The sequence below is a fragment of the Xenopus laevis genome, chromosome 2S, assembly GCF_017654675.1.
Source record: "Xenopus laevis strain J_2021 chromosome 2S, Xenopus_laevis_v10.1, whole genome shotgun sequence".
Taxonomy (NCBI): domain Eukaryota; kingdom Metazoa; phylum Chordata; class Amphibia; order Anura; family Pipidae; genus Xenopus; species Xenopus laevis.
In genome coordinates, this window is record NC_054374.1 from 100,698,516 (window position 1) to 100,721,973 (window position 23,458).

Here is a 23,458-nt window from a genome sequence, read left to right on the forward strand (position 1 = left end):
TTGGATTATCAACTCTGGATGGACACTGGTTTTGTGTGCGTAATGAAATATCTCTTTTTGCTATTCAACAAAGACTTCTACTAATGCATATTAATGACCTGAGCCAAAAACAACTGCAAAGCAGAAGCGACATTGTGGTTTCACAAACCAATGCAACATTTTCCCAAGTTACTGACTTAGGTAACTGCAGCTTTTCCAAACCAATAATACACACAGAACAGTATTTTGAGATCTGCATATTTCCTGTATATTAGACATCAAGCCATTGTAGGCATTTCATTTCTGTGACTAGAGCTGGGAAAGTCGCAGAAAACAAGGTACACATACAGATGGTTTACATGTTACTATGTTATGTATGCATCACAGCTTTGAGAGGGAATATAGCTTGGTCATGTGAACAAGATCCTTTATTGAAGTCTGCTTGAATACAACAACTTATATGTATATATATGCATTTTCTGCAACTATTTCTTGTTCTTTATATGGATACATTAAAAAGAGGATATGTGGCTCTAAATGCAGGAGGCAGCCAAGACCTTAGGTAAGAGATCCTCCATCTGTTGAGAGATACTGGGAGTTGCATATTCTGAGATCCACAAGTTAAAGATAACTGGTTACTTCAGTCTAAGCCAAAGCAAATGTGACACAAACGAAAAACAAAAAGTTTCTTCTTGTGATGGATCAGCAAATTGCACATGTAACATGTGAAAATCAAATGTAGCACCACATAATTGAAATGATTTAACATTTTGTAGATAAAGAACTTCTGCAGCAGGTTGCAGCACAAGTCCAACTCATCTAAAGTAACACTGATTTCCATGGAAAATACTTGTTTCATCATTAGATCTATTAAGAATACTTTAAAGCTGTAACGTGTAGCTTCAGTATCACAAATAAAAACAATGAATGAGCATTTTAGGTTGAAACAAATCGTCTCCCCAGTTACAATTTCAAAAGGTACAATAATAGTTGGAAAGATTATTGTCCCTGCCCCACTCATTTATTGACCGAGAATGATTGCTAAAAGAACAAGGTGAGACAAGTACCACAAGAGCAAAAGAGCAATTTTTCTCTTTAAGGATGAGGTGATAGGATAAATAGCATGTGCGTGGTAGTTTAATGTAGTATTCATGCAGATACATATTTTGCTGTGAAGGTTAGTGCAGATAACAGCCTCAGTGAACAGGACACAGTCAATAGGATCTGGGAGAGATTCTCTCTCTCTGAGCAAGCATGCTTATCCAAGTCTTCACCACGTAGGTATCAGAAGACAAGCTTATTTTCTTGCTAGGGGTTCAGATAGCTTCTTAAGCCTTTTCTTTAACTCCAGAGGAAACTTCTCATAGCATTTCTTACAGACAGGCTTCATGTCAAATTCAACAAATTTGTTCCTAGGTTTAAAAAAAAAAAAAAAACCAAGAAAAAAATTATTTAAATATTAGATACATTTTACTTTTACATGCACCAGTAAATCAGAGCTTGTTTGGTTATCACAATATCAAATCAACCATTGTTAGAAGGATAAGTACAGGCCATTAGCACAATACCAAAACATTTGTTTCAGCCAGCTCTAAGGCTGAGGATACAAAAAGCAGTGGAGCCAACTCTCTTGTCCCAACACACATCAACTTTAGGGTATGCTAATTATATATAGTTACAGTCGAAATAAAGGGCCTTCGACAAAGCAATCTGCAGTTTCCAAACCATGCTCCTCCACTTCATCTCTACTTGTCTGAACACAGTTTGAGCAAAAGCCATTTTTACCAAAAAACACTTGATAAGCAAAGTGGGTAGAACCCACATGAATAATACTTAAAGGGAAACTCCTGCTTCCAAACCAAAATTTGATAAAGAGCCCCACATAACACAGAAACCCCTAATATACCCATCACTGGTATCTGTTTCTTCAAAAAGTATGAAATGCAATTTTCTATGCTGAAATCCAGCTGTTTAACAGTTCTTCTCTTTCTGCATCATTTGAAATCCTGGCAGGGAAGGAGGGACTTAAACACTGATGTTACAAATTGTAACAACTACTCCTCAGCTTACAGACAGCATGCAGGAACTACATAACCCAAAATGCATTGCACTGTGATGTTCTGTTTCTTATTGAAATCACGTGTACAGGGAATTGTGGGGTCTGGAGAATGCAGGCTGAGGACAGCTGGCTGCTGATACAAAGTAACAGTAGCTAGACAGCTCAGCAAAGTAGTCAGCCAGATCAGAAGGAGAGCAGGGGACTTGGCTTAGGGAACTGTTCCAAACCATTACAAATCATGAAAAGTCTGCATATTTTTTAATTGATGTATATGGCAAAGTTGCTTGAAATTGTGTTTACTTTTCAAAAAGCTCAAGTTATGTTTTTGTGGAGTTCCCCTTTAAACATGAACATTTTAGATAACAATTTTTAATCTTGGGCATGCAACAAGTAACCCAGAGCTTGGCCATTTGATATAAATTATATATAATCAACACACTCCACACACCAATCAAAAAAACAAACCTGGCACCATACTAAAGCAAACATCCTGTTTATTATAATACAACATTAGTTTTGGTAGAGGTTTTATACTGACTGCATTGCTAGCAATCCATTGGGACAATGTAATAAATGTCACAAAGTGTCAACCATGTTTAGTAACCAATCAGTTGTACCCCACTGAGGTGGCAGACCGTAGCACCCCTCCCCCACGATGATCTCTACACAAAAAAAAAGAAGCCTAGTTTCCCATCTAAAAAAAAAAATCACTTTAAATTTCGTGTTTGCCACAGTAATGGCAAACATGTCCGCGATTTACACTTGAAGTTTTCTGAACTGCAGTGCGTAAACCCTGGGTGCTTTTTGCTCCTCCCTTTACATGCCAAACAGCATAAACTATAAAAGCAGCTGAGGCACAAGAGTGTATTCTATTTGTACAGTATTTGTACAACTTGTAACTACTTTGTAAGTATATGTTGTTTATCAAGCACTTATTGCACTTAAAAGGATGAGGTTGTTTTAAAAAAATATATCCGAAACTGTGTTTTTCAGCAGTTTCATATTAATAAGCAGGTATTAGTAATTGCATTGTGTGCTGAATAACCATGCTCTGTACAAAAGAATTAAGTGGCATACAAATTTAACACTGTACAGGTACAGTTCTACAATTTTTCACTCAAGCAGGTCACTGACCCAAGGTGGTAAATCACAGTGTAAACAATTCAAAGACATGTTCCTTTTTTCTTTTTCTCTTTGTCCTTCAATTCTTTTGACTGCTTTGAAAGGCGGCGTTTAAACTCATCCGGCAATTTCTCGTAACAGTGTTTGCAGGTGGGCTTTAGGTCTATTTCAACAAACTTATGTCTTTGAGGTAAGGAAGGAAAGAAGTAAGAGCTCAGAGAGAAAGCAAGCATAAGAACAAAGAATAAGAAAGAAATAATAAAATGCTACCTCACTGTAACAATAGAAAAAAATAGATATAAGGAAGAACCCTACCTCTTCTATATTCATATGTACAGAATGCTGGCTAGTAGTGTAATCCCCACTGTATGATTTTTATGCCTTAAACTCTAGGTCAGACATGCTGCTGTGGAAAGGAATAATAGCTGCTACGGCCCATCTGGATAAATTGCAGAGAATAAATGGTGGTGCCGGGCTCACTGGTAACTCTCTACCATACCAAAGCTAGGCTAGCACATGGTTTACACAGAAACAACCACTTACTTGAGTGTTAATTTTGTGTTGCAAGTGGAACATGCGAAACAATTCACACACCAGGCCTTGTTCAGGGCAGATACAACTAGAAAAATAAAATATATGTATACATTTAATGATCATCATTGCATATTCTAATTGTCACAAGGACAAAAGCTTCAGTTTTCCTGTTTAACTCAAGAAATAAAAGCATTACATTTTTATCTTCTGAGTATTCATTGAGTTTATGTTTAACAAGGTATATATGGCCCCTTTATAATAAAGGAATACCAAGTTATTTATTTTCTCCCTCTCAACTAAAGAGGCAGCATTGTAAGGACTAAGGGCAGGAGCACACTAGTGTTTTGCCTGTTTCTCTCCACCTGATGAATATTAATAAGCACATCAACCTCGACGCTCATTAAAGGGGTTGTTCACCTTTACAAAAACACATTTATTAGAGCAGATTAGGTCATTTTAAGTAAATTTGCAATTATGTTTTCAAAAAATCTCTGCTGTTTTTGAGAAAATTACCTGTAAAGTTAGCATTTCTTTCTAGGGCAGGAGTTAGTGGAAGCACCAGGGTGGGTCGCCAACCCCCTTTTGCACTGGAGTGTATCAGTGCGTAGAAACGCTGTGTTACACACTTAGTACTGGCAGTAGCAGCTTCAACATCTTTTGCACATAACCACATCTTGTGCCTAATTTGCATCCGCTTTCCATCCACTTCTCCCATTGGTTGGTTAGGTTATCAGTAAGATGGCTCTTCCCTGTTAGAGACTACCACCATCAAGTTGAATCAGGATGCACTGAGGGAGGGGGGGGAACATAGATTCTGGAGGAGGGAGGGGAGGGTTTATTTCAGGGAGGCTGTGAGCTGCAAATTATGGGTTAGGAATGCTTGTTTATTTCAGTGAGGCTTTCAGCTTCTTTTAGTGCAAATGACCAGGTACAAATGCTGGGGGTGGGAGCATGTTATAAGGCTGTGAGCTGCATTTCGTTCACACAATCCAAAACAAATGCTGAGAGAGGAAGGTCAGGGATTTCGGGGAAGCAAAGTAGAGGAAAAACAGAGTCTCTGACATAGGGACGCTCCTACTGCATACAGAATAACCCATTGCTCCTGAAAACTTTCTCTGATGCCTCTAAGAGAAGTACCACTATTAAAGTTTTTTTAATGGCCCATTCTGCTAAACAGAGACTTAATTTGTTCAAAACATAAATTACCTGCTTAAATGGACAGTAATACCAGAATAGGAAAGTATATTAAGGTAATGAAAATATAATGTACTGGTTGCTGCACTCATATAACTGCTGTGTTTGTTGCAGAAACTTTACTATAGTGTATATATAGAAGCCATGGGGGCAGTATATAATGGGATTCTTCATAACTTATCTGATCTATTGTGTCCTTTGTTTGAATGGCTGCCCCCATGGCTACACAGCAGTTTTATATAAACTATAGTTGTGTTTCTGATGCAATCACGCCAGTTTTACCAGTGCAGGTCAACACAACAGTATATTGTCATTCTTTGAAAACACTTTTACTATTCCTTTAAGGAGAACATAAACTACGTTTTATGGGTTGCAGTAAGGAAAAGTGAACAACCCCTTTAATAATCACCCCTTTAATAATCATTAGGTAAAGAGAAGTGGGCAACACGCTAGCGTGCCATTGCCCTAAATACTGGACATTCCTGAGTTAATTCATAATGCTAAGAAACAGCTAAATATCTTTGTCAGCAAATAACGAGTTCCATTAAAGAAGATACTTACCATCACCTTCAATAACACGGTTACAATGAAAGCAGACATCTCCAAAGAGCTGCAATAAAAAAACAAAAAAAAAACACAGCACTTTAACATGGAGCTGTATCTGATGACTTCTCTACAAGACACTCACATCAGTTAACTATTAACTAAATGTCCTTAATTTCTAAAAACTAAAAAAGAAAAGTTAGTTAGCTATATGTAGCCACTCACCTGGTTGTAATGTGTCTCACAGTAAGCCAGCCCTTTCCTCTCATAATGGCGATGGCCAAGAAAGGGTTTTTCACACTTTGCACATACAAAATGCTGAAACAACAAAATCACATGCCATAGAAGTTTATAGGCATCCTGTGGGTGGCAATGTAATCATTGATGCCATCATGTTCATGGTCTCGTTATGATAATATTAAATATTTATATAAAATATAATGCTATATCTCTATCTCTAGATCTCTCCGTCTCTGGGTCTCTACGTCTCTATCTCAATTTAAATGAGCTTTATTGGCAGGACCAAATACATTAAGCATTTCCAAAGCAGGTAGAGGGGTGAAATGGGTCTCTCTCTCTCGCCTGGGTCTCTATCTATCTATATATATCTATATCTCTATCTATATAGATTATGTTTATTACATTACCCCCCCCCCCTCCAGCAGTGTTCCAATGACAGTTGGGTGCTTAGAAAAAAAATGTATAAAATTAGAGTACTCCCAAGTAGAAGGAGCCAGCAGGAAGTGGGAAAGGCACTGCCCAAGATTTGTGCAGTTTGACCATTAAAGGAGAACTAAACCCTAAAAATGAATATGGCTATAAATGAATTTTTATATATTGAACTTATTGCACCAGCCTAAAGCATTTCATGACAGGATGCAATAAGGTAAGGATGTTTTAACATTACCTCGACATGCCACTGCTTTCCCATAGCATTGACCACACGTCCTTCAATCGGTCTTCTGCAAGCCCCACATATAGGCACACCCATCTTGTCATGACAAGGCAAACAATACAGCTCACCTTTTAGCTCCCGAGCATCAGCAGTCAACTCTTTTCTATAATGCAAATATAAAAAATAATTTTTTAAGAATTAAAAATGAGAATTATTAAAAGGAACAAGCAATGCAAGGCTTTTGGCGCAAGGCAAAATGTTTGGACAGTGTTTTTAGTAGCGCCAAACTGTTTGAAATCACCTTGTTCCTCTTATTGAGTTAAATAGAACACCTAAAAGAAGAAGAATGTGGTGGATAAAACATCTGTCCAGCTTGCCATAAGTCTAATGTTGCTCTAACACGCAGAACAAAAATTGAAATACGAATTTAAATTTACATTACACATATTAAAACAAGAACCAATGCAAAGCACTCACACTGTAAAAGAAGACAGTACTGTATATTTAAAGATGCTGTGATTCATCTACCACCTTATAGTAAAACTTGGGACAATTTGTAATTGGATGTATGGTACACCAGAAAAATGGACTTTTATACATATATGTAATGTAGTTCTAGCCTGATTACGCCAGACTGGTACACTTTGGATGTTTTCCTACAGATCACAATTCCCAGAACACCCAAACCATGTATTTAGTTGTTATACAGGATCAGAAACTGAACCTATATCAAACCTTTCTTCTCAAGAAGGTGCGTTATCTGGTCAAAAGATTAATAAAATAACACAAAACTGGAGGAACATATACCCTCTGCCTTCCCTACCTAACTACAGACAATGCTAGATACGGAGTAATTGGCGTACACTAAAATAGATGTCTCTACAGAATTTCACAAAGTCTGGGGTCCATGGATGGATATAACCTATAGATCTGGATCAGAATAATGTGGAGTAACAAAATTAGGTAAAAATTAGGCTTAAGTATCATATGTATTATATGCTTTTACTCCTTCAGTTACAGATTTTGAATGTAGTTCTTTATTCTTTAACCTAATACCATTGCTGTATACAAACACTTTTTGAATCTACTGTATTGCATATTCAAAAAAAGAGGAAAAAAAAACGGATTTTAAAAAAATGCAGAACTTCAAATCAAGACCAAATATAATATGAATACTGTTCTTAATGTGAAAATAACAAATAAAAGAATACAAAAAGTATTGCAGTTTTGTATTTAATGTGTAAATTGTAAAGGAAAGGGATGTCAAACATTTTCAGACACAATAAATAAACCTATAGATTTGTATGTATGTATGTATGTATGTATGTATGTATGTATGTATGTATGTACGTACGTACGTACAGTATGTAAAACACCCACATTTCTAACAAACTGCTATTCTACTCAGATATACTATCTAACCTTGTTCCTTTTTTTTTTTTTTTTACCATAAACTTCATCATCTTCTTCCCTATTCCTCTTCCTATTTCATAAGAAGCCCAGCATGAACCATGGCCTAAATTACATAGCTAACCCAAACAGCAGCAACAGCACAAAACCACATATATTTGCTGGTGAATGCACATTAATTCCATAAAGCAAACTTTATCGAGGATATTGCTCTTTTCTAAGCAGACTGCAACAAGAAAATCTCACATTAGCTTAATATTACAAGAAATTGGTATTATATCAGATGTTACTGAACAAGAAACCCCCTTGCCTTATCCAAAGATGATCACAAATGCACAAGACAAATAAGCTCTAAAAAAGCAGATTGTGTGCTACTTTGTTTTAAAACTATGTAGTGGTGTTAACAACAGAAATATTGTTTTTCAGTAGAAGAATCAGTCTAAGATAGACTCTATTGTTGAAACGTATGTGGTAGAGCAAGCAACAGGAGAACTTGTATATATTTCCTTCCTGTAAGTAAAAGAAAATCACCTCTTCAAACATGTAAGTACATCCCATTACCCAAACTGGACTACATGCAGCCAAATGACCATTTAGTATACAGGTGTGGGACCGGTTATCCAGAATGCTTGGGACCTGTGGTTTTCTAGATAATGGATCTTTCCATAAATTGGATCTTCACACCTTTTGTCTACTAGAAAATCATGTAAACATTAAATAAACCCAATAGGCTTTGCTTCCAATACAAATTCATTGTATCTTAGTTTGGATCAAATACAAGGGACTGTTTATATTATTACAGAGAAAAAATTTGGATTATTTCATTACAATGGAGTCTATGGGAGTGGGCCTTTCTGTAATCAGAACTTTCTGGATAACGGGTTTCCGTATAACAGATCCCGTACCTGTATTATAGCAAGGCAGGCCATTGCTCAATGTCTAGGACTTACCCACAGTTGGCACAGTTAAAATGATCTGGGTGATATGGGTCATTCTTGAATATGAGGGGATGCTCATCAATAATAGCATGGCACTTTTGGCAGATATATTTGCCAAGTCCTCTTGCTTTCTCTCGGTTGTGACAAGGACGGCAAAGGTGCCTAGGGATTAAAAAAAAAAAAAAAAAAATCAGTTTGAAGTTCTATATGTAAAAAAAAACATAACACCACACTTTTCTAAACAAGCACGTATATGGGTCTGGCTTAAAAAGCAATTGCACACTGTACCTTGTTTATACCTAGTTATAACATTTGCAATATAACAACTGACGGTACATCATGTTAGAACACAAATAAAAAGTTTTGCTTACTGAATAAAAATGTATTTTTAATATCTTTATTAAAAATAGACTAAAATCAATAATATGCATAGGTTTTCTAAATAATAGAAGGTGATTTAATGGACTTGTAGAGCCCATCTGAAAACAAAGGCAAGCAATGGACTGGCTCACAAGAAAACAAAGGTTTACAAGGCTGCACAAGTAGGACTATCATACAGTTCAAAGGGGTGGCAAGCAGATCTCATTATTAAACCCACCTTCCAGCATTCTTAACAAATCCAATGTCTGCCAGGACTTGCTGACAGATATCACATCGGAAACACTCTGGATGCCAGCTGTTGTTCATAGCCTTAATGACCCGGCCAATGATAAATTCACCTAGGGGAGGGAATATGAAAAGCATTAGCAATGTTGCCATACAAAATCTAGAGCTAATGTGTTGAACAGCAGAAAGCAGAAATGCCTATTTATTTAATGCATGGAAAGAGTGTTTTATTTTTAACTACATTAATATTTTAACAAGATATGTGTAGGGAGTTATCTGGTCTCCTTTGCAGATTTCTATGGTTCAGTCAGCAGGCGTTGGGGCAGACAACAATAAGGCTGGCTCGTTTACCTCCACCTCTAGATATATCCAGGTGGTAAGAGTTAAAAGATATTCGGTCATGATTTTTATAATGTAGTTTTTATTTCTAAATTACAATGTTTACACTGCAAATAGCTCACTGTACAATATTAAATGTAATTCCTGAACCAACAAATGTATTTTTTTAGTTGTAATATTTGTGTGTAGGCAGCCATCTCAGGTCATTTTGCCTGGTCATGTGCTTTTAGAAAGAGCCAGCACTTTTGGATGGAACTGCTTTCTGGCAGGCTGTTGTTTCTCGTACTCAATGTAACTGAATGTGCGTGGGACCTAGATTTTTACTATTGAGTGTTGTTCTTAGAGCTACCCTGCAGCTGTTATCTTGTGTTAGGGAGCTGCTATCTGGTTACCTTTCCATGATTCCGTTGTTAGGCTGCTGGGGGGGGGGGGTGATATCCCTCCAACTTGCAGTAAAAAGTGACTGAAGTTTATCAGAGTACACGGCAGATGGGGGCAGCTGAGAAACTGACAATATGTCTAGCTCTATGTAGATTTCAAAATTAAATATAAAAAAATATCTTTGCTCTTTTGAAAAACTGATTTCAGTGAAGAATTCTGCCGGAACTGCACTATTAACGGATATGTTTGGGGAAAAAAGAAAATTTTTCCCATGACAGTATCCCTTCAAAGGTAAAAAATAAAAGCGAGATTTTACACAGGAAGGAAAAAAAATAATAGAAGCCTTAAATGTCCAAGAGAACTGTTTATTTTCCATAACATGCACTGTGCAAAGTTCCCTTTACATACCCTCTATATATTGACTTTTGTACATGTAAAGGGCAGTGATCAATATGATTGGCCTAATCAAGGCATTTCCCAGAAAACAGCACCATTTATTTATGGTTGCCTGATGGTGATGTGGAATCCTGTCAATACTTTTGTGAGTGCACAGTTTACCTAAGCTACTTTACAGACTATAAATGAAATATGTGTAAGCAGTAAGTCAGAAACTCAGTGGGACATATTGGCACATTTATCCACAAGACACCTTATGCATCTACATATTAAGGTTTATATCTGTTGGTGATTCATTTACTATTTGCTGTTCTGACACAGAATAATGAAGTCACTGCACTTTATTGGCTAAATCACAAGCTAGGATGTTTGCTTAGTTTGACAAAGCAATATTGTTTAGACATGACAAATCCATTTGTTTACTCAGTAAGAGGATATGCTGAATAAAACATCTGTCAATATCCAGTCTAAGAGTTCCTGTAAGAAATGAGCGCAATCATAATTTCAAAAAATAAAATAATGACTTGAAACAGATTTAGTTGTTGAGTGCCCCAATACCCCTTTCACTGCACTGTGGTTAAAAGTCATTACAGAAATTGACATGGTCAGTGAAAGCCGATATCCTGGGCCTTCATGAGATTGGGTGTCTGCATTCATTTCTGCAAGGCACGACACGATTTAAAAAGCAGTACAATTGTATAAAGAGGCCTGTCTTGTATAATGTAACTACTATATTTAAAAGGCAAAGAAGCTTTGTATTGCTGATTTAATTTACGCTTGATAAATAAGTAAATAAAAGAAACATATCAGAAAATAAACAAATACAAAACAACACTTACCACACTGATGGCAGCAGGGAGCAAACAGCATTTGGAAATCATGCTCACAATATTTTCTGCCTTCAAACTGAAATTATAAAAAAATTTAATTGCTTATGAAGAATTCACTGTATTCAAGTGGCTGCAGTGACCATTAATGAGTACAATACATATAGCCTTTTATAGACTCCCTAAGGTTTTGTGCAATGGCTATGGCAAGGTACTGGGGTCAGTTAGGTGATGGAGAAAAGGCCAGGGATTCAAGCAGAAGCAAGAAGAGTGCAATGAGGGTGTGAAGCGAATACTTCTGGAAGCTTTTGGTATTTGCCAGGTTAATGCTCCAATAGGATTAGACTTAAAGGGATACTGCCATGGGAAAAACATTTTTTTCAAAATGAGTCAGTTAATAGTGCTGCTCCAGCAGAATTCTGCACTGAAATCCATTTCTCAAAAGAGCAAACAGATTTTTTTATATTCAGTTTTGAAATCTGACATGGGGCTAGACATATTGTCAATTTCCCAGCTGCCCCAAGTCATGTGACTTGTACTCTGATAAACTTCAATCACTCTTTACTGCTGTACTGCAAGTTGGAGTGATATCACCCCCTCCCTTTCCCCCCCCCCCCCCAACAGCCAAACAAAAGCACAATGGGAAGGTAACCAGATAGCAGCTCCCTAACACAAGATAACAACTGCCTGGTAGATCTAAGAACAACACTCAATAGTAAAAACCCATGTCCCACTGAGACACATTCAGTTACATTGAGAAGGAAAAACAGCAGCCTACCAGAAAGCATTTCTCTCCTAAAGTGCAGGCACAAGTCACATGACCAGGGGCAGCTGGGAATTGACAAAATGTCTCGCCCCATGTCAGATTTCAAAATTGAATATAAAAAACTGGATTTCAGTGCAGAATTCTGCTGGAGTAGCACTATTAACTGATGCGTTTTGAAAAAAACATGTTTTCCGATGACAGTATCCCTTTAAAAAAATAATCATACTGGCGTTGGAAAGGGATTGGGTAGAAATCTTTCCATTTTTAATGAAAAGGTGTTAATATAGCTTCCTCATTATGAATGCTTAAGGATGGAATGGAAATTTATAAGTAGGGGGATGGTAAAATAATTCCCCAAATAAATCCTATGGCAATGAATTATACATAGCTGTCAGTTAAATGAAGTACAAATATATTAGGCATGCCTAGTTTGTGGCTTGTGTTGAATTGGTAACTATCATTCCAGCAGTTAGGTTTTAGTGTGTTCCGTGTGGTGGAAACAATATATAATGGTCTGCGCAAGAGATTTCTCTGCAGGGGATTGGGACTTTTGGGACACATAACCTGCCTGTGTCTATACATGCAGCAAAAATGATCATAAAAAGAATATAATTTAGCATATTGTTCAGATATTCATTGGATTAGATGTTTTTTTTTTTTTGGATTATTTAAACATAGGTGAGATGTTCTGCCACAGAAACATATTTATTATATAAATTACAATTTAGACCGGGGCAGTCAGGCTAAATAGTAGTGTTAACCAAATACTTAGTAAAGCTTTGAACTTTTGAGTACAAAATAACTTTTTTTTTTGTTGCTAAAACCAATTCAGTAATTCAGATAAGCAGTTTTTTTTAATGAAGGCAATGTATTAGTGACTATGTGTATTTTCTTTTTCACCATAACACTGCTACCTTATAATCTTAGCGACAGACTTCACTTCTCATATAGTTTATGTATGCCTTCATCACTGTCGTAGCAGAAAAGCTCAAGCATGGAAAAGCTGCCCTATTTGTTATTTACAAACTAGCAAACAATTTAGTGTCCATGGGGTACAGGGTAAAAGTGAGCATAACTGCTGTACAATATCCAAGTCTATCCAAGTTCATAGACTTTTTTTTAATGGTAACTGCTCTGACCCTCCTGGCGCCCCCTTTGGTTAGTCTATTATCGCTCAAAAAAGACCTGGTAGTAATAATTGCCTGACTCAATAAAAAATGGCTGAATACAGAACCAAAATCTATTAATTCACTCCCCTTAGGTGGGCAGGGCTACTTCAGGTCACATGAAGAAGCCCCACCCACTGAAGGGGAGAAACACAGGTTGGCAGAGGAAATAATTGAAGGGAGGAAAGCCATAGTGCATGGGAGATGCAGCAGGAGAGAATTTTATGAAGGAGTAGATAAATATAAAACTCCTCACTGGCTAAAGTCTGGGAACAGTGCAGACTGAATAGATGCTGGATATGTGCACTGTGTTAATACCCTGAATTATCTGCATGCTACAATTGAAACCTGAGAAACTGGGGGACGCCCTGGGTGTAAGTGTGAAGGTGCAGATAGAGCCAGTTGCTTAAAGGAGAAACAAACCCCTTATTAGAAAAACCTCTACTCCCCACCCCACATAGACCCCCTCCCTTCTCCTCCCCCCCAGCCTAGCTGCTACCCCGGGCAAATGCCTTTGGTAATCTGATAACGAAACCGGCGTGGTGGTGCATGCGCAGTTTGAGCAATTTCCCAGTTCGCTACTACATATCTTGCGAGGAAATTGACGGAAATTGCGGAAGCAACAGAAAGAAGACACGAAGACCAGGAAGATGGCTGTCATGAACTCTGATCCCTGAATCTGCACCAAGGGGTAAGTAAAAAGTTAGGGGTAGAGTTTTTTTTAATAAGGGGTTTGTTTCTCCTTTAAAGACATTCTCTCTCACAAATACGATGCAGGGATCTCTTTTTGCAAAAGTGTCTATAAAGTACACACTATGTGGCTATTCCTCCCTGTGCCTTACAGCAAATTCAAGTGTAGGGCTTATTTAAACTAATTGATGAACACACAAGGCTAAATGCATTGTGGAATAAGGAATGCTGGAATGGTGTTACTGAACTACAATGACTAACACCCTAAGCGATACAGTTTGAGTGGGCAATATAATGACTGTAAATGTAATATAATACCTGAGAACTGTGAATGACAATGTCTTTCCAACAAAAATCAGTCTATAAAACACTATATGGTCACGTAAACTGCTCAATAAAACTATCAACTGAATGGCCAAATGTTAAAAGGGACAACTGATAGCCTGAATGCACTTTTATAAGGTGATCATTCAGTGTGGATATACAGAGTTCACATTTCAACCAAATGATCTAAATGTTCAAGCAAATTTGGCCACCTATGAGTATTGTCAACTTGCATAAACATTAGTTTAATTATGTAATTTAACAATGTGTAGATAGAGGAGAGGTGGAATTCCTGCAATGCATCCTTTGGAAGCTTGAAATGGGGTGTGCAGTTTCTATTCTTGTTTATTTCCAGCATTACATGCATCAATCAATCAAGATTAGGGACTGCTAAGGTCCAAAATGCAGCAGAGTGCTGTACCCTGGCCTTATGATGTATATCTGATGGTTTTAACTTACTTGGAATAAAACTGATGTTTTACTTATTCTGGATGTGCTGCCTGTTCTATGAGATTGCATGGGCCAAGCACTCCAGGGCCAGGTGCATCTTCTGCCTTCCCCTTGTTCTGGCCCTGTAGCACTGCTTTCAATTGTGGATTAATGGAGTTGCCATACCAAGGGGACGCAACCGGAGAGGTGTTCGTTGGGAGTCTTAAGCACACAGCCCTTACCTCATAGAAGAGTCCCTCTGGGAACTGCTGAAAGCACTGAGCACATACAAAACACTGCTCATGGTACAGCTCTCCGTTGCTGTTGACAATCTTCTCAGAAGCAGCAAAGCCAGCTCGGCAGCGTTCACAAATTGCATTTGCCAGAGCATTCGCCATGTTGCTGCAAAAACAGAGAGAGACATGGTTGAGCCTCCTAAATTGGACCTGAACTATTCAGTCAATGTAGGCAATAAATATAGCAACATATGGCACATTAAAGATTACATAGTTAGTTTGGGATAAAAAAAAAGAAAGTATTAATATGTATCCATTGATAACGGTACTGCAACCAGCAGATGATCCATTTCATGTGCAATGAAAGTAAATAAAACATGTCAGTTTAAAAAAAATAAAATAAAAAGATAAAAGTCCATCAAGTTCAGCCTCTCAAGATAAGCCCTGGTGCAAATGTACACACACACACACACACACACACACGTCTAAACTATATATAACAATATTTTATACATATATACAGTCATATGAAAAAGTGTGGGAACCTCTCTCGGCCTGCATAATAATCTACTCCACTTTCAACAAAAAAGATAACAGTGGTATGTCTTTCATTTCCCAGGAACATCTGAGTACTGAACAAAGATTTTTAGTGAAGCAGTATTCAGTTGTATGAAATTAAATCAAATGTGAAAAACTGGCTGTGCAACATTTTGGGTACCCTTGCAATTTGAATGCATGTAACTGCTCAATACTGATTACTGGCAACACCAAATTGGTTGGATTAGCTCGTTAAGCCTTGAACCTTATAGGCAGATGTGTCTAATCATCAGAAAAGGTATTTAAGGTGGCCAGTTGCAAGTTGTGCTTGTTTGACTCTCCTATGAAGAGTGACAGCATGGGATCCTCAAAGCAACTCTCAAAAGATCTGAAAACAAAGACTGTTCAGTATCATGGTTTAGGGGAAGGCTACAAAAAGCTATCTCAGAGGTTTAAACTGTCAGTTTCAACTGTAAGGAATGGAAGCAGGAAATGGAAGGCCACAGGCAGTTGCTGTAAAACCCAGGTCTGGCAGGCCAAGAATAATACAGGAGCGGCGTATGCGGAGGATTGTGAGAATGGTTACAGATAACCCAAAGATCAACTCCAAAGACCTGAAAGAACATCTTGCTGCGTATGGTGTATCTGTACAATTCAGCGTAATTTGCACAAAGATCATCTGTATGGCAGGGTGACGAGAAAGAAGCCCTTTCTGCACTCACGCCACAAACAGAGTCGGTTGTTGTATGCAAAAGCTCATTTAGACAAGCCACAGTCATTTTGGAACACAGTGCTTTAGGCTGATGAGACAAAAGTTTAGTTATTTGGTCATAAAAAATGCGCTTTACATGGTGGAAGAAAAACACCGCATTCCAAGAAAAACACCTGCTACCTACTGTCAAATTTGGTGGAGGTTCCATCATGCTGTGGGGCTGTGGGGCTAGTTCAGGGACTGGGGCTCTTGTTAAAGTCGAGGGTCGGATTAATTCAACTCAATATCAAATTCTTCAGGTTAATGTTCAAGCATCAGTCACAAAGTTGAAGTTATGCAGGTGTTGGATATTCCAACAAGACAATGACCCTAAACACACTTCGAAATCTACAAAGGCATTTATGCAGAGGGAGAAGTACAATATTCTGGAATGGCCGTCACAGTCCCCTGACTTGAATATCATCGAAAACCTATGGGATGATTTGAAGCATGCTGTCCATGCTCGGATTTTGTTTGGATGAATGGTCAAAAATACCTCCATCCAAACACACATCAAAGGCTGTAGGAGGTGTCTAGGGGCTGTTACATTTGCAAAAGGAGGCCCAACTAAGTATTGATGTAATATCTCTGATGGGGTGCCCAAATTTATGCACCTAATTTTGTTGTGATGCAGCACGTATTTATAAAGCCAACATTCCATGGCACTGTACAATAAATGGGATGATACACCGTACATACAGCATACATTAGTTGACAATTCCAATGAAACAAGTGTTTGCCCTAAAATAAGAGCATGTTGTAAATGTGTAGTTAAAGCTTACTATGTGACACCTAGTATATATACCTACGACGGCTCCAGGTGAGCCGAAACGCGTTGATACACCATGCACCAATAAATAACCTTTTGATACACGCTGGATGGCATCTGCTGTGAGTGCTTTCATGGACTGTGAACATATATTCATATGTTCAGAAAGTACCTGCACTCAATCCCTTCTAATTTGTGGTGGGTGCTGGGTCAAGTTATGACATAGAATCTTCAGAATGGACCCGCACTCCAAGTAGTTCAGTCAAAGTGAATTTTATTAAATCATCACTCACGTGTCCAACGTTTCGGCCCACATTGGGGCCTTTATCAAGGTAAAGGCCCCAATGTGGGCCGAAACATTGGACACGTGAGTGATGATTTAATAAAATTCACTTTGACTGAACTACTTGGAGTGCGGGTCCATTCTAAAGATTGGGACAAACAAAGCATTGCCTATTGCTGATGGACATTAAATATATTCAGTGGTTTAAAAGCTATTTAAATAAATGCTATTAAAGTCTGGTTGCTTATATTCTCTCCACTTCTGAAAATGTAGCAGCTTACTTTTTCGACATTGTACCAAACCAGAAAAGAATACAGATTTAAATTTGAATTAGAAATAACTTTAAAATTCATGTATACTGTATAGTTCAAATAAGAATATGAGCAGCAAAACATTTTTTTTTCAATTAGCAACAATAGCAATGCTGGGCCATCAAGCAGGGCTAAGCACTTAATCATAGGAAGTGCAAAGCGGTACGAAAATAAGACTGAGGCATGTATTAATGTGAATGAAAGAACATGTTTTGTACAAGGAGCTGTGTAACACACAGGCACGATTAAAAATTAAACTAAGCAATAAAATAATGATAAATGAATAAGAGTTAACAATGATGGGGTTATCAAAATATGAAATTTTCTGAAAACCAATCCGACCAGATCCACAATGACTCCCCCCCCCCATTTATCAATACATTCAAAAAAAAAACAGAATTGTAAGATTTTGTTTTGGATTTGTTGCCAAAACCATAAAAACTTCGGATTATTGAACAATAACCAGAAGAAAAAAAAAAGGACTTTAATAAATAACCCTCTAAGAGTTAAAACTGTAATAATGATATTATGGGGAAATTGAAGATACAAGCTAATGCCACACCCAGTAAAAATGAACAGGATAGGCCCTACATGAAATAAGGGAGAGCTCCTAGGTGGATAATGTTTCTGGTTACACTATCAGGATGATTATTCGTCACAGAATTCCCTTACCATTAATCAGCACTGAGATAACAGCCTTGCCCCTCATTGACGAGTGCCAGCCTCACGCCCCTTCTTATATTTGCCAACATTTATAGAACACATTCCAAGAGCGGACCAAAAGCATTAACACAGACACCATTGGAAACAAGCTTGAAAACAGAAAAACTGTAGCAAAACATGTGCATGGAATTTTTGATTTCTATGCACAGAACATATTCAATGCCTGCTTATATTTACTCCTACAAATTAATTTTTACACTGGGGAAGTAAAAATTGCAATTCTACAATGGCATTAACCCACCTAGTAGTCATTAACTGATAGAGATGTTATCGCGGCCTGTGGGGAATACCTCAAAAAAGAAGCAATATGGCAGACACTGTTCCTATGTATATAGTGTAGATGTGCTTTCAAAGAAACTCAGTATGCAGATAAGCACTCCCATTTCGTAGTATTTTAAATATACAAAATTCATGTTACAGGTGACCTAATAGACCTTCCTTGTAGGTCTGTACTACTGGTTCAGCTGTCTCAGAGGCCATTAATGGACTCAGAGCCATTCCAAAGAAATGCATGAGGCCTCACATAGTTTTCGCTTCGATTAATGGCACAGGGGGAGTCTCCCCGGCACAGAACACTTGCTTGTTTGCACTTGTTTTTTCACATTGGTCTGTCTTTAACCACTTTGTATGCATCAGCCTGGGTGCCTTCCATTTTAAGGTGTTGTTAACCTTCAAGTTAACTTTTAGTATGACATAGAGAGTGATATTCTGAGACAATTTGATATTGGTTTTCATTTTTTATTATTTGTGTTTTTAGATTTATTTAGCTTTTTAGTCAACAGCTCTACAGTTTACAATATCTGCAAGTAGGTTGATAGGGTCCAAATTACCATAGCAACCATGCATTGATTTGGAGAAAAAAAAAAGGAAAATGAATAGCAGAGGGCCTTAATAAAAAGATGAGTAATAAAAAGTAGCAATAACTATACATTTCTAGCCTTACAGAGCATTTGTTTTTAGATGAGGTCAGTGACCCCCAATTTCAGAAGCTGGAAATAAGGCAGCAAATTATTTGAAAACTATATAAAAAAAATGAAGACCAATTTAAAAGCTGCCTAGAATTTGCCATTCTATAAAATTTAACTTAAAGGTGAACCACCCTTTTAACAACATCAGGAACATTGACAGGTGGGCAGAGGTGTTTTGACCCTGGTTAAACACACCCCATAAAGCCTTACCTTCAACAGCTCAGCAACTCCATTATGCTTTATAAGGTTTTATTATATACCTCATCAAACAAATTTGGTGTATGTCTAGGTAGCCAATATTTTATCACTCCTGGAATGCTTTCATTGTAAGGAATAATAGTTTTAAACCTTAAAATTCAATACTTTGGCCAAAAGAGATATATATATTTTAAAAATCTTACAACTGTATAAAAAATGCCCATATTGATATAACCCACATACAGTTAACTCTAACAGAAATTTTCAGACACACTGAATAATGTATGGAGTTAATGTGGTAAAACATTCTCAATAAAATACCAATAGGCATAATTCTGAAATAACGTAGCAAATGTTCTGCCGTTAAATGGCCGCAATCACCATCAATGATTTTTATACTAGATGTTCAATATCATGTGTATGATTTTTGCTACCCAAAACATATCATGGGGATTTTAAACCACTAAAGTAATGAAGGCTACCAGCAAGTCCCAAGGCCACTTACAATCTAGCATAGAAGTCACAAATTTCTTTATAGACCTTGACATCACTACGTCTTCTCTGTAAGTTTGATACTGGCTTTTCATTTTCTCCTCCACCTTCCTGGGGTACAAAATGATTTGGCACTTCCATGGGAGGCAGTTCCCCATTTTCTGGAATATCTGGGTGAATCCTAGTCTGGAATTCCATTTTGGTTACCCTTATGAATATTCTCCAACAACAGAAATGTAGAATTTGCAGCAAAATTTACAGTTCCTGGACTAAACTGGATGAAAGTTGTACTTAAAACCGCTCTCAGACTTCAGCTCTTCCAGACTGACACAATGAGTCACACTGGAATACATTACGAGGCAGCAAGCAAATTCCACACCATCCATTCCAACTATGGCTGTGAAGTATAAACACGTCACTTGTGATAGGTGGGACTCAGCTGCTCCCTCATGTTGATTTTAGAGATTCCATTCCCTCCACAGAGTGGAAACGTTACTGTTAAACTGCACTATTATTTACTGCTCTGTAGCCAGCAGTACATGGGCCATTATTTCTAGCACAATAAAAACACTGCTGATTTAAACCAGAATACAAGATTTGAGCTCCTGTGCAAGCCGACTGGCTAGAAGCTATAGTTAGCATACTTTCTGTAACAGTGTCTACTGTGTCTTTTACAGACAATTCTTTCTTTAGGTATCTCAGAAACTGAAAACCTTGTTTATAATTAAATGGACATTACATAGCTAGAATAAACCAAGTAAATTATAAACTGAACAAAGGTTTCATTCATGCATTATAGTGACACAGTTGTACCCTGTCTTTAATTTTGAAACCGTCTCATTTCTTATGGTCTGGCCTAAAAAAAGGTTTAGTCCCGGTACGGCTTAAAGGGGTTGTTCACCTTTAAATTAACGGTTAGTATGATTTGGGACTGATATTCTGAGACAATTTACAATTGGTTTTCATTTTTTATTATTTGTGGTTTTTGATTTATTTAGCTTTTTATTCAGTAGCTCTCCAGTTTGCAGTTTCAGCAATCCTGTTGCTGGGGTCCAAATTACAATAGCAACCATGCATTGACTTGAATAAGAGACTAGAAATATGAATAGGAGAGGCATGAACAAAAAGATGAGTAATAAAAAGTAGCAATAACAATAATTTCTAGCCTTACAGAACATTTGTTTTTAGATGGGGGGGGGGAAGCTGGAAAGAATCAGAAAAAGGCAGCAAACAATTCAAAAACTATATTCAAAAATAAATAATGAAGACCAATTGAAAAGTCTCTTAGAATTGGTCATTTTGAACATACTAAAAGTTAACTTGAAGGTGAACCACCACTTTAAGGCACATGAAATGCTTCTCTGCAGGTGTAGCTGCTGGAAAAATGCCGGCTACTGCAGTTAACTCTTCAAGGAAAGTTACCTGTGACTAAAGTTCCCAGTGTGTCATAATGGTTAACACACGTGTAAAATGAATTTTTCTACAAGGGTGCAGGGCTTCCCTACAAGTGCGGACTGAAAATCTATGAATTCTGGCAAATGCCATAGGTTGCTGGGACTCTGGGAGACTATTACAATTACAATTAGACCACCTTCTGCCTGCAAACATATGACAGTGATGCTCAATCTACGTCCTGCTATGGTAAAGGGGTCCATGTGCTGTCTGAACTGATTTTAGAATATCCACAAACATAACGTTTGTTTGAAGAACCACATTAAAAGCCAACTGAAAGTTTTCAAATCATATGGTACTTCACTAAGTGGGCATGTTGCACGAAGGGGCAAAGCATAAGGGAAAAATGAATCAAATCTTTGTCTTTTAATCCTAACAGAGATGCTGCAGTTGGAAGTTAGCTGAAGGGTATCATTATTTAATGAAAGGTTCTGTACTGAATTAACACCAACATTGTTGAGTAGTCAGGGGCCTCAATGAAGGCCAGAAAAATACTGCTTGTTGCCCCATCACTGATCAGTTTATGTCTGCTGTCCACTTCGTTTCTGGCAGAACACATGGCAGAATATTGATACACTTTGCATGAATTTAAGTAGCAGGAAAGAAATGACTTTAGGCTAGGCCAAGACACTGCAGAAATAAATGGTTTTATAAACATTGTGACATGAAAAAGAAAGCAGATGATGTAACTGGCTAACAACAAAGTGTCAGTCTCTGCTGGAAATCCTCTTACACGCCTGAAGGTCCTTATAGGGTTGTATCCTCTGTCCACACCAGACTCGCTGGCACTGGACTGTATACTTATTATAGAAATGCCTGCATACAAATTTCACCTTCTGGCCTGACCTTTAACAGGAATAGTAAAGTTGGGGGAAGGGAACGTGTTATTTTTATTATTTCTTGCTTTTTTTCACAGAATATTGTGATTTTGAATTTTTAAATGACTGTCAAGTGCATTTAGTTTGCATCTAAGGGAGCATGGCTCTGGAGCAATTATTAATTCAGAGACAAATATGAACAATCTAGGAATTGGGCTTTTAAAGGGCAAGTCAACCCCAAAATAAAAAATGGTAAAAGAAAACATCATTTTAGACAACTTTGAAATGTACATTCATTACAAATTTGCTATGGTTTTAAAGTTATTTGTATATATATATATATATATATATATATATATATATATATATATATATATATATATATATATATATAACAAACAGGGGAAAGTTGTGCTCACCACTAGTTTTTAAAATCATTAGGCGGGGGTGCAATGAGGGTGTGACCACAAAAAACATATAGACAAATACAAGATTCCTCTGCACTCAACCCATTATCAATATATTTAAGACAGCGACATTTTGTGCATACTGCTACTGAAAAATGCCTTTTTTCCCTTTTATAAAATGTATAATTAAACCATAGAATTCTTAATGAATCAGATGAAAATTGAGCATAGGACTGGCCAGATATGGGATGACTTTGACGTAGTTGGCCAGCTTAAATATATTGCAATATATGGACAAACAATCCCTGTTTTGTTTAAAGGGTAAGGCATTTTTCAGTAGCAGTATGCACAAAATGTCGCTGTCTTAAATATATTGATAATGGGTTGAGTGCAGAGGAATCTTGTATTTGTCTATATGTATATATATATATATATATATATATATATATATATATATATATCTTGCAATTGAAAGCAACATTTGTCTGTCTCTTTCTATTTGCTGCCCTAGTGGTTTAGACTGTTGATTAAATTTAAGTAAAGGCAGATGATTAACAAACCTGTCTTTACAACTCTGCTAAAAAGAAAAGCCCTTACCTACTACCCATAAGAAAAGCCCCTACCTACTACCCTAGATAGTCCACACTCCCTGCTTCCCCCACCTCCCTGTATAGTTAGTTACCCCTGAAACTGCCCCGAACACTTTGCTCATGTATCGGTGCAGAGTAAGCACAGTGGAGCTCATGGGCGCCATCTTCCAGATCTCCAGTCTTTTTCCTGTTCCTTACATTCAACAATTTCTGGCACTTTTGGCACGTGCCCAGTTGCTACAAACTAGAAGACTACTCCAACTGTGCATGTGCCAATATGACACTCCTTTACAAAAGACGACAATCTGAAAGGTGGCACCCATGA

General features: G+C 37.4%; 1 protein-coding gene across 1 annotated transcript in view; it reads right to left on the minus strand.

Moving 5' to 3' along the window:
• Positions 1-223: 223 nt before the first annotated feature.
• Positions 224-23,458, minus strand: part of lims1.S (LIM-type zinc finger domains 1 S homeolog) — a gene marked incomplete at its 5' end in the record, with an annotated part of 60,477 nt that continues 37,242 nt past the window's right edge. Inside the window, 9 exon segments of the mRNA NM_001092604.1 lie at positions 224-1,391; positions 3,704-3,779; positions 5,450-5,498; positions 5,657-5,749; positions 6,339-6,489; positions 8,687-8,836; positions 9,273-9,393; positions 11,236-11,302; positions 14,841-15,000. Coding sequence (NP_001086073.1) covers positions 1,277-1,391; positions 3,704-3,779; positions 5,450-5,498; positions 5,657-5,749; positions 6,339-6,489; positions 8,687-8,836; positions 9,273-9,393; positions 11,236-11,302; positions 14,841-15,000 — 982 coding nt within the window. The 3' untranslated portion in view covers positions 224-1,276.